The 13,065-nt window shown below is 39.8% G+C and overlaps 1 protein-coding gene across 1 annotated transcript in view; it reads right to left on the reverse strand.

The window, feature by feature from the left end:
- The window catches only part of RAD50 (RAD50 double strand break repair protein), a 90,408-nt gene that overhangs the window by 4,719 nt on the left and 72,624 nt on the right, over positions 1-13,065 (reverse strand). Inside the window, exons 22-24 of the mRNA XM_049872603.1 lie at positions 4,258-4,343; positions 3,575-3,717; positions 1,030-1,163 (exon numbers count right to left, since the gene is read on the reverse strand). Coding sequence (XP_049728560.1) covers positions 1,030-1,163; positions 3,575-3,717; positions 4,258-4,343 — 363 coding nt within the window. The remainder of the gene's footprint in view (positions 1-1,029; positions 1,164-3,574; positions 3,718-4,257; positions 4,344-13,065) is intronic.

A 13,065-nucleotide genomic window follows, 5' to 3' on the forward strand; every position in this document is an offset into this window, starting at 1 on the left:
TGCTCAACAGGTATTAAGTCTCTAAAAACAGACTCCAGACAAGGGGAATAACATACACAAGCCCCACTGCTTTCTTAGGAGCTGGGTCTACTTAGAATTCTGCTACCATCAGTCACTAGATGCATCATTACTATGAAATACAGGGACCTGAGTGGGTGGACAGGAAACATTTTTGCTCATTATCTATAGGCTGAGGTACCCAGCTATGACACTGAGTCCTGAAAGACTTATACCTTTAACCAGCCACTTGTTTATCCTTTGCCTGGAGCTGGATGCACTTGAGGTTTCAAAAACACTAACCCTTACTTGCTGGTCATGCAAGGCTCCTTAGAGATGGCTGGGGAGAGGTGGCTCTGTGGCTGCTTGATTCTCCTTCTGGCCCAAACCCTCCTATCAGATAGGAGACATTATCACTGCCAGAAAGAGGCTATCCGAAGCCAGGAGTTCCTAAAATACCTTCTCTACCTCTCGGAAAGTGGCTTTTCTCTGGCAGCACAATCCTTAAGCAAGGGCTACCCATTCCTGGACTCTGGACCCACCACAGGTGAACGAGGTAAAGGATGTGTGCAATTTTACCCTCACTGGATTCTCTTACTCACGAATATGCTTTCTGAATAAGAGCTCTGTCATTCCTCATAGTTGCAGTTTGACACATGTGAAAAGCTGGAGACCAGACAGTCTTAAACCCACTGCCACCTACAGATGTCTTAGCAGGCATACTAACTCTTGTACATGGTATGTGGGGCCCTACACATGTGGGTTTACAGGAAAACCAAACCAAGCCAAGAACCTTTACCATGACTTCCCTATGAACACATCTGGGGAGATGTGGGATGTGTCTGGGGCTGCTGTCCACCATCTGGTTTCTTTTCGAGGACTCTGAAGAACTATTTTGAAAGGTAAAGCTTATAGCCTGGCACTAACCAGCTTCCTCAAGTAGGACCCATCTAGAGAGGGTTTTCACCACAGAAGCCTCTTGATCTTACTTGAAAAACTATCATGAGTTGCCTCCAACTTTGAGATACTTACTCAACCAGAGCATGCGCAAGAGATTCTATGTTTTCTCTGTCAAGATTTGTTGTTGGCTCATCCAAGGCAAGGATGCCACAGTTCAAGCAGAATGTTTCAGCCAGGGCCAGGCGAATGATGAGTGAGGCTAAGACCTGGAAAAAAGCACCAAAGCTGAGCTGCACTGCAGACCTTCTTCACATCCCGCTTTGAGGAAGGTGTGCAGACCTGGCATGATCTCTTTAGAAGGGAAAGGTGGGGAAGTGTCACAGGGTTACTGACTTTAGGCAAATATCTTGTTTGGGGGAGCCTGGCACTGTGACTAGACTCTTAAGCCCCTCTAGAAGGTGAACCATCAGCTATTATCTCAGCTTGTCACTTGCAATTAAAAAAAAATGCTAGAAGCAATTAAAATGCTGATTCCGCAAGAAAAATATCACATCAGCTATAAAAAAAAAAATTGAAATCACAGCCTTAAAATAGAAATGCATTACTATTTATCTGTAACTAAAATTCTAATGTAAGTATACGATTAACAACTTTAAAAATTCTCAACCTGGCGCTTTTCCTGATAATGAAATTTGTTTAAAAAAAAAAAAAAAAAAAAACTTGGAAACATTACATTTTCCAGAACCTTGCAGAGACTTTTTCTCTCTTTGAGTCATCTTTAAAATTACCATATTCTGTGGTCTAAAAGAGGTACCAGGTATCATGCGCTAACCCACACTTACGTTTGTGTGTAATTTTGGGAGAAAACAAGAGAAATAATCATGGGTCAAAGTATTAAGGGAAGAGAAGGATGATTTTATTTAAGCTTATCTGTAGGAGATCCAAGCAACTGAAACTATTTGACACTTTCATGATGACTAAAAATCTAATACTTAGACCCTCAACCCTGCTTAAGCCGCTTGTGGGTGCGATCAACACAGAATTAAGAGTGTATGACTATTCTGGTAGAGTATAAATCACTCTTGTGTGAGCTGTAAACCTTCCCTCACCCCTAAATTTTGAATATCAGTAAGTGAGTTGGTAAATCTTAGAATAGTTTACATCCAGGGCAGGCAAACACATTGCAAAAGCAGGACCACAGATTGGCTCTTTGGGGGACAGATATGTCCTTCCTTTCTTTGAATCCCACTGCTACCACCCTCCTGCCCCACCTCCTCCCCTTACATGCAGAGTCACCTGGTTGGCTTCTAGGGCCTCAACAAAAGCCAGCATTAGGCAGAGTGGAGTCTGATTTCAGCTCCTGGCCTACCTCCACCAAACTATTTGTCTATCCTGTCCCCCTACCCCAAGGAAGCAATTTTTAGTTAATTTTTGTAACTTAAAGTAGCTAAGGAAACCTGCTTTTGCTCAAAAAGCATTTTTTAATCCAGAGATCATGTTTCAAGTGCTGTATTTTCTCAAAGTTACTACTAAAAATCACCAAAGCAAGTTAAGTATAGATCATAAAGTTGTCATTTTTGCAGACTAGAATTAAGATAATAATCTGCAGACGCCTGAAATTGCTATCAGCTGTCTGGGCTGACAATATAATATTTTTAGAGTGTTCTTGAAGCAAAAATGGGAAACCATGCAAATAACTAAGGTAACATGGGCCTCTATTTCTAGAATTTTAAAATTCTGTTAAGAAAATCAGGGGTCCAGAGGTGTTAGTATATCAAGTACAATCTTCTGCTTCTAATATGAAAGGAGAAATCTCAAGAATCTGTGGCATCTTGGGTGAAGGGACCCAGCCTTGTTCCTAGGGATGCAGGTCCTTTTTCCTGACTCTTTAAAACTTCACTCATTTTTGTGATTTTGCTCCCTGTTCTATATCCAATCTAGCTATCCTCCTAGAGCCTCAGTTGGCCTGACCCAGCAGCTGAGTCTATGTGTGTGGTGGGGGAGGGGGAGACACCTGTGGGGTATCAAGGCCTTTGGCTGTAGCAGACCCTTCTTTCAGATGGTCTGCAGGCCCAGAGGCTAGGCTGGGGGTGGGGGTGGGGTGAGAGAGGGCGCAGTCCTAAAACATGGCAGCTTTCTCAACAGACCCTCTTACATATTGTAATGTCTCAACCTAGGATCCTGGTTTGCTAATACTGTCTGTGTCATTGATTCTAAAACAACCCCCTCCACACACACACATACATTTGACCTCTCTGAATCAGAATGTATTTTATAATTACAATTGCCAGCTTTTTTTTTTTTTTCTTGGTGCCACATAAAATAGTGGTGTGTCTTATAATTGATGATACAGTACTCCTTATTCTGATAAGGAGTGCTGTGAAACAATGAAGGATCTTCAGATCCTTTTTCATATTTAGCTTATCCTGTTGTGAGATTGTTTCAGGCCCTTCTCCTAAAAGCTGACTTTATATACTGCAGCAGGAAATGAAGGGTAGTGCTGACAGCGTGTGACGGTAGTGGCTGAGCCTGACTGACTCCACGTGGCGGCAAGGTGTGCTGTGAGGAGCATCTTGCTGGTAAGAGGCAGCCTTGGGTGCTCCCACTGCACTGACATTTGCTTCTCTCTTGAAATTCTTGGTGTAAAGTTGGCTGCCTGGGCCCTTGAGATACCTGCCTTTTGTCCGGCGCTGCATCGTCCCCGCATATCCAAGGCTGTGTCTCCCTTTAGCATCACCACTCGGTAGTTGTAATTCCGCCTTTTATCAGAAGCTGATACATTTTCATCAGCATCAGACCGAATTTCTATGTATTCAATATCTGACACAGAAAGAAGAAGATTTCCGAGGAACATACACTGTTATCTCTTGTCATTTAAAAAAAAAAAAAGTGTAGGAACAACTTGTGAGGCTGATATTACCAGGGGGAGGACTGGCTGGTTTGGAACCTACTTCTTTGGCTGGGAGGACTCAGGAGCCTGGTCTGATACCCAACTCAGATGCCCAACCCTTGGCCTCAGCTCTGCCTTTCTTAGTTCCCCCATTAAGAGTTTCCTCCTGACAGTTTTCTTCTTATCGCACTTCGGCTTATCCCTATCTACACTTTGACAGAACCTATTACTTCATCAGCTAAATATACTGTGCACCGCAGCCAAATATTCAAGTCCTGTCAGGCTTTGGAATAGAAACTGCATTTTCTTCTTGCTATAAGATGTTGTCAAGATAAGAATTCTTAGAAAATCTTAAAGAGATGTTCAGAAAGGGATCCAGGAAGATAATACTGATATGATGCGAAGTCATATGGGCCAAGGCTGGGGACAGGGCTTTGGAAAGAAAGTTCATGATACACCACGTTAGTTACCTTGTCCGCGATAAGTATTTCGCCACAGTTCACGAATAATTTTATTGATTTCTTCCATTTTCATGCTATGAAATTTCATTATTGCTCTAGAAAAAGAAGTCATTGGTGTTTTAAAGGAAAAATACCATAACAATATAACAGTATTATGATATATATAGTATACAGTAATATATATATAAAACAGTTAATTTGAATAACATCATGAAATAACTTCCCCAGTATTTTCAAGGATAAAAGTAGAGTATAGTAAGAGGTAGAAAAATAAAGAGGACCGAAACCTTGCTGCTTGGCTAGTACTGGAAACTGCCAGGCGTATTTCCAGTGCCCCAGGGTCCTTAATCCTTCTCTATTTTCACACTCCATGACACAACACTCCCTTAAGTAAAAACATAAATACTGTGAAAATTTCAGAAAATGAAACTTTTTAGTAGACTCCTTCTCAGGCTTTAACTTACTAGAGGGACTGTTTCCACTGATGCTCACCTGTTAGGGGCACCTGCTGACCAATGATGTTAAGTGTGTGTGGGCTACAGTTAGCAAAGAGGCCCTTAGTCTATGGGGAAAATACAGGACTCTCTGGAACTGTTGCCTTTCCCTTCTTCTAATGCTATAAAGATTACTAGAGTCAGCCTCTTATGCTGCTTTTGTACCTCGGATCTCTGAGCTTTTTACCAATCAGAAATTTTGGTTCAGAGAAAGCAATTTCAAGGCTTAAGCTGAGCTGAACCTCAAAATTTTCACCTTTCTGATCACAGATTTAGAAATCCTAATTTCAAACATGTACACTGATTTCCATTTGGTCATGGCATCACCCTGGCACCCTTGGTAAACTAGTAGTTTCTAAACACTAAAAGAAGAAGCAAAATTAAAAGTGGTTTGACTGTCAAAATCTAGCATGTTCCTATTGTGGTCACCATTCACCAAAAAGCCCTTGGTCCCTGAAACATCTCACAACATGGATGACTCTGGAGGACATTATGCTGAGTGAAATAAGTCAATCACAAAAACACAAATACTGTATGAGACCAATATTATAAAAACCCAAGAAAAGGTTTACACATAGAAAAAAGCAACCTTTGATGGCTGAAAGGGAGGGGAGGGGTGTGGGGAAATCACAAACTAGATAGCAGACAAGCGTTAATTTCGGTGAAGGGAAAAACAACACACAATATAGGGGAAGTCTGCACAACCTGACCAAGGCAAAGTCATAGAAGTTTCCTAGATACATCCAAACACCCTGAGGGACTGAGTTACTGGGGCTCAGGGCTGGGGACTACGGTCTCGGGGACATCGAGGTCAACTGGCATAACATAGTTCATAAAGAAAATGTTCTATATCCTACTTTGGTGAGTAGTATCTGGGGTCTTAAAAGCTTGCAAGCAGCCATCTAAGATACAACTGCTGGTTCCATCTGGTCTGTAGCAAAGGGGAATGAAGAAAATCAAAGACATAAAATATTAGTCCAAAGGACTAACGGACCACATGAACCACAGCCTCCATCAACCTGAGCCCAGAAGAACTAAATGGTACCCAGCTACCATGGCCAACTGCTCTGACAGGGATCACAATAGAGGGTCCTGGACAGAGCATGAAAAAAATGTAGACCAAAATTCAAATTCACCAAAAAAGACCAGACTTACTGGTCTGACAGAGACTGGAGGAACTCACGGGACCATGGCCCTTGAACATTTTGCTAACTCAGAACTGAAGCCACTCCTGAAGTCTTTCAGCCAAAGATTAGATAGGTCTATAAAACAAATAATAATACAAGTGAGGAACGTGCTTCTTAGTTCAATCAAGTATACGAGCCCAAAGAAGCAACACCTGCTCAAAAGCAAAGATGAGGAGGAGGAAGAGACAAAACCTGATGAATGGACACAGAGAACCTTGGGTCGAAAGGGGAGGATAGTATACATTGCGAGGATTGCCAATGTCACAAAACAATTTGTGTATAAATTTTTGAGAAACTAATTTGCACTGTAAACTTTCATCTAAAGTACACACACAAAAGCCCTTACGTCTTTCGGAAGCGGGTTTTATGAACTAATAAATGCTGTACCAGTGATAAAAGGCAACACCATTGCCATTACCATACAAAGGATGTAGGCAGACTCACTTCCATTTGCAAGCCTCTTATCTGATATATTCAAAAAAGGAAACTGAACGTAATGCTACTGCTTCTGCAAAATCATTTCATGATCTTCTGGTTCACCAGCAAAAGAGAAAGAAATGACTCAACATAAATACATTTTAAATATCAGAGGAAGGTCTCTGAAGTAGTAAAGACTGGAAAAAACCATAGTCTGCTTGTTGATGAGACTGCAACAAGCCTCCATTTTCTACTTTATACATCTATCTCAGCCTAACATTTTATGTTCCTTTCAAAAGGATGGAGATAAAACACTCCGTATTTCCCTAAAAAAAAAAAAAAAATTTTTTTTTCTCAGAGAATGTTTTTGGGACCAGTCATGTGAAGACTGCTTTTCCATAGCTTTATTCATCATGATCCCGAGCTTTCAAATGACTTTTTTAAAAAAGTTATCTTTCCATTCTAGTTAAAAATCTTCAATAACTACTATAAATAAGCATGCCCAACATGAAGAACAAGCTACAGGTGGGATGGGGGTGTTCCACTTCTGCCTTGGCTCCCTGTACAACCGAGGCGGTGCACCCTGGCCCCACAGATAGTATGCTGAGATAACACTGCAGGAAAAAGCTCTGGTCCTGAGAAAGATCTAGATTCACCAAGGGATGTGTCAAATGGAGTTGTCACGCCTACCATTCCTGACTGGAGTATTAGATTATCTTTGTACCCTCTCTCTCTGTCCAATGTGGAGTTCAAAAGCCCACTGTGCAAGAGTAGGGGATGATTAAGTAAATTGTGTTAGTAACAATGGTAATAGTGATTGCTATTGATGAACATTTACCTTACGTGTGAGGCACTATGCTAAGCAATCATATCTCATTTAATCCTTACAACAATACTGGGAGCTAGGTTTCCTTACCTCCATTTTACCATTAAGAAAACTGAGAGCCAATGAAGGTTTGTAACTCGCTCAAGATCAAAGAGAAGTGGCTAGGATATTAAACACACCTTGAATATGACAGTTAAAATTGAGAAAGCAGTCAAAATTCCATCTTTTACAGCCATCAGGCTCAGATAATTTTGAGTAAATATTATCAACTCTTCATGGTACCCAAGTAAACAAACTATTATATAGCAAGGAGAAACACAGGAAATAAGGAAAAAAAAAAAAGTATAGGCCTATACTACTTATGAATATAGATATAAACATTTAAATAAAACTGAATTTAGTAGTGAGAGTCTTTAAAAAAGAATATATCATTACCAGGTTGTGTTTACCACAAGAAGGCAAGAATGATACGACAGAAAAGAATTTTTAAGCTAATTCACTGCATTAATAGATTAAAAGAAAAAAAATGATTACCTTAATAGATGTCAAAAAAGTACTTTGATGCAGTGTAACACTAAATTTTGATAAAAATCTTCAGTAAGTGAAGAAGAGGAAAATTTTCTTAATCTGACAAAGTAATTTTATCAGATATCCACAGCAAGCATCAAGTTTAATGTTAAAACATATAGAGCATTTCCCCTAAAGCTAAGAATAAGATATCTCCTTTTATGGCTACTCTAAATATTGGGAAAAATATATATAAACCCGTCACTGTTTTCGCAGGTGATACAATTGTGTATTAGAAATCCAAGCAATTAACTGAAAAACTAATAAGACTAATAAGATAGTCAAAAATAAAATCAACACACAAAAATCAATTGTTTTATTATTTAGTAGCAAAAACCAATAAGAAACATAACGGGAAAAAGGATCCTACTCACAGTGGCCACAGAAACTATAAAATACCAAGGAAGAAATCTAACAAAAAGGTACACACCATCCAGAGGAAACAACTATAAAACTTTATGAAAGGATAAAAAGAATGATTAAATAGGACCCCTATAGGGTCCAAAATGGGTGGTTCAATATTGCAAAGATGTTCATTCTCCCCCAAGTAATCCATAAATTAAATGCAATCCAAACAAAAAATCCCAGCAAGATAAAAACAAAAAAATTATGTAACCCACAAGTTGATTCTAAAGTTCATATTGAAGAGACAATGCAAAAGGATAAAACTGTGGTATTAGGACAGGAATAAATAAAAATATTGGTGGACAGAAGAGAAAATCCAGAAATACAGCCAGACATACAGAGAACTTTATGACTGTGACATTTCAAATCAATAGGAAAGGGATTCAATAGTGTTGGAAAGAGAAAAATAATTAAAATTTTATCACTACCCTTTATCAAACTACTCCAAAATAAAATCCAAGTGAATTAAAGGATTAAAAGCTAAAGTAAAATAAAATCATCAGATGAAAACGTTTTTATAATCTTTGGGTTAGGAAGGCCTTTCTAATTAAAGCACAGAATCAAGAAGCCATTAATAAAAAGACTAAAAATTTGACTACTTAAATATTAAAAGCCATAAATGACACCATAAAGAAAGTTAAACGACAAATGACAAGCTGGGAATATTTAAGATGTATTTGAAAAAGATTAATATCCAGAATCTACAGAAAAGTGATAGAAATCACTAAAAAAAAAAAAACCTAACAGAAAAATTGGCAAAGAGGGATAAATAAGAAATTCTCAGAGAAATTCCCTCACAGAGAAATGTAAATTAATGTGAGGGCATTTTTTGGTGCAACAGATTGGCAAAAATTAAAAAGGTTGGTAATCTGAAAGGCAAACACAGAGAAATGCGTACTTTCATACGCTGTTGGTGGAAATGTAAATTGTCTAAGTGTTTTTGGAAGGCAATTTGGCACTAGCACATTAAAAATGTACATACCCTCTTACCTAATAGCTCCATTTCTAAGAAGATATCTTTTTGATATATCTGCACAGTGTGCAAAGATATATACTGCAGCATTATCTAAAGAAGAAACATTTAAAACCTTCCTAATATGTCCATCAATGGTTAAAGAAAGGAGGTAACATCCACTTTATAGGATAGTATGCAGCCATTAAAAATGAGGTACTTACATACATGAACATAAAAGACTTTATCATGTGTTAAGTGGGGAAAAAAGACAACACGAAAATACCATTCACATAAAACAAAAACTATATATGTACATGCATGTAAAGGCTTTGATTGTAAGGGGGATGAAACTGTTACATTGTAACTAATACTTAAGTGCTGAGTAAGTATTAGACACGGTCAAGGAAATGAACAGGATTCCAGCTTGAACCACATTCTGTGGTTTGCATAAACATCTAATAAAAGGCTAAGTGGTTTAAGTGGTACGAAGTACTATGGAGTACAAAGGAAGGAAAAGTCACATCTGTTTGGGAAGGGCTTCATAGAGGCAATATTCCAAGGAGGAGAGACAGCAGAGGAAAATGTGGTGTGTCCTAGGGGAACAAAATTATTCAGTTTGGTTAGAGCATAGTGAATTGTGAGAGATGAAATGGTAAAGGCCAGGTAGGGAAGTCTTCCCTAAAATTAGACAGGAATATTGTTGTTTTTGTTAGCTGCCGTGGAATCAGCCGACTCATAGTGACCCTACATACAACAGCATGAAGCACTACCCAGTCCTGCACAAACCCCATGATCGGTTTCAGGTCAGACCGTCGTGATCCATAGGGTGGTCACTGGCTGATTTTCTGAAGCAGATCGCCAGGCCTTTCTTCCTAGTCTTAGTCTGGAAGCTCCACCGAAACCTGTTCAGCATCAGAGCAGCACCCAAGCCTCCACGGACAGACAGGCAGTGGCTCCACATGAGGTCCCTTGGCCAGGAATTGAATGTGGTGGGTCTCCCACATGGGAGTAAGAATTTTACCACTGAACTACCCGGCCCCTTTAGATGGGAACAGAGACCACTTTTAGGAAGATTAACCTGGCAGAAACTAACAGGGGTACAGGGGAGGGAGCAGCAAGAGGTGGGGAAAGTCGTCACAATAATACAGGTGAGAAGCTTATGGAGGATCTGAATTATGCTGGGGCTATGTGAGCCTTTTTTTTTTTTTTATGTGAGCCTTGGTGGCACAGTGGTTAAGTGTTCGGCTGCTAACCAAAGGGTCGGCAGTTCAAATCCACCAGCCACTCCTTGAAACCCCTAAGGGGGAGTTCTTTTTCCTATAGGGTTACTATTGAGTTGGAACTGACTCAACAGCAGTGGAAAGCAGCTCTGGAACAGTCTGTCCAGGAACCCTGCGAAGGCTGACTGTTCACTGGCAGACACAGGCCCAAATATGAACTCAACACACCCTTTAGCACCTGGACTTTACAGGTAGTTAACATTTAAGAATGACCTTGAAGGTCCATGACTTCCAGTAAACTCTTCTTTAGCTGAGACAAAGATGTGAATTTCATGAGCTACAGCCTGTTATGGGCAAGTGGTCACGTAGCTAGTGCGTCCGCCCCACACCTGCCTAGACTGTGCCTACTACTCAGTTAAATGCATATACTAAACTCATGTGCATTTTGTATGACAACTGTTTCCCAAAAGAAAGTGAAAAGGTGTAAGATCTAAGAAAATGGTGGTTTATAAATTACCTTTCTCTCATATTTAAATATTAAGAATGTGAAAGAGTTCCTGAAAAATTTCTGTAACAGTTGATTGCATTTTCTGTGAACAAATGATGGCTTTAGTGGTATTTATAATTTTTGTAATCCTTGAAAGTCTTAGGATGTGATCCTCACAAATGACAAGGGTCTAAGATATTTCCTGTTTGAAAAGATGCTCCACAAGGCCAGAAAGACAAAAACGTATGTGCCGGTGCAGTATGTGGCACTGCTCCCACCCACGTCCCTCTTCTTTCTTTACATAGACACCTCATTTCAATGCAATGCGGACTATCCTGTTCTTCAGCACCTGTTTGCACCATCAGATTATTTTCCTTTTATGTTCTAAGCCGTCCAACTGCCTCCCGCACGGGACCATTAACGAAGAGCTTCTGTCAGCCACTGGGCTACCTTCTCCCTAGGCAAGCACAGGCTCCATGCCTGACGTTACAAATGGTGCAGCATATTAGGACTGCCCAGGACAGCAGTTCGGGGCTCTTGCTGCTGCTCTGAGGACAGTTCTCTAATCACCTTAGGACTTCGCCACCAGCAGAGAACTAAAGTCATTAGAGAGCAGGTATCTAAAGGGTTGGAGAAAGAGCACCTAAACAGACCAATACTCCACCTTCCAGGAGGGGCCCTGCCCAGCTCTTGTTTGTTTTACTATTTAAACCACCTTCAGGACTCAAGCTACTGAGGAAGGTGTGCTACCATTTTGCAAAACCTAGACTGACATGCAAAATTAAAGTGCACATAAAAAGGTGAATCTTGAGGTGGATTTCCCCATAGGCTTAAGTTATTTCATTGAATAAAATATTAAATTGAAAGCACCAAGTACATATATGCCCTATTTCGAAACACAAATATTAGTTGTAAAGTATAATAAAAGTAAGTTAAAGAAAATTAATCAGGTTAGAAAAAAGCTGAAAAATTATACTTACAAAAGACGTTTTCCAACAACATATTAACCTCATCCTTGTATTTAAAATTGTACCAAACTTTGAGGTATGTAGGTTGCTGAAAAGTTGGCTATGACCACTGTTATCCATCACTGCACTGGATACTCTCCCTAGTGCCCAGCAGGCACTCGCCACTGTGGGAACTTCCTGTCTCCCTGCATTTGGGCTGGTGAGAGCCTCTCATATAAGGGAAATGGTCTCATGAGTATCATTTTCCAAACTAACAGTGATTTTTATTACTTGGCAAAACTTAAAATCCCTAATTTGCCAAACTTAAGTTGCACATGTAAAAGAAAAGTGACCTCTATTTATTTATAAAAATCTTAAATTCTGCTAAAACTAAAAACTACTCATTTTCTTTGGCCAGACTTCTGAATATCAGCTTATAAAATTCAGGTAATGGCTCAACCACTATCCCCAGATGAACATTTAATTTAAAAAACCTGCAGTGGGTGGGGAATGCCAGTGGTGCTCTTTTGGTTTTGTATCTACCTATTTAATGCTACAGAGGCTACTGATGTAAAACTGTACTGCATCCACAGTCAAGACGAGAATGGTGGCCACAAGGTGAGCCCTGAAAAAAGCCCTCATTCCAAAGCTCTCCCTGAGTGCAGGCGCAGGCTCTGAACAGCTTCACACAGAGTTGGCTGCCTTGGATACAAACCTGTAAATGTTACAAGTTTCCATCTGAGGAAAAATGACAGTGGGCACAGGGTAGAACACCCTACCTTAGTGAGATATTCCAAAAATCATTTAATGGTAATGACGTATTTTAATAGTATGAAGGTAATACATTCCACATGATAGATGTTTTCCCTCCTCTCATCTAGTGTAAGGGTCTCTGACTATTTACAATGCTTGTACTCAGTGATTTTTTTACGTGATTACTAATAACAGATGGTAATCAGCTTTTCTTGAAAACGCACTGCAAATTTCCTGTGTTACCTTAAATAGGCAGCTGAATGCAACAATTACACTGCTTACTTCTAAGAGATGAAACAATAAGGGAAATTTTGGACCATACTTTCTTCTAGGTGAGAAGGCAAAATTAGGGTTCACAGTCTAAACCTTGAGAAGGTGGTATTAGAGAAGCCACTGTTGTACTGTTACAGCCCACAAAGACCAAATTTTGGGGAAATCTGTACTGCTTCTTTTCTTCTCATTTAGAAGAATACATCTGATTACCAGCTAACAGAACTCAGTAAATAGCCTGGCTCTGTTCCTTAAGCCTAAATTGCTGGAAAGCACCCCTGCTCCCCTT

This window comes from Elephas maximus, chromosome 2 (assembly GCF_024166365.1).
Source record: "Elephas maximus indicus isolate mEleMax1 chromosome 2, mEleMax1 primary haplotype, whole genome shotgun sequence".
NCBI lineage: Eukaryota > Metazoa > Chordata > Mammalia > Proboscidea > Elephantidae > Elephas > Elephas maximus.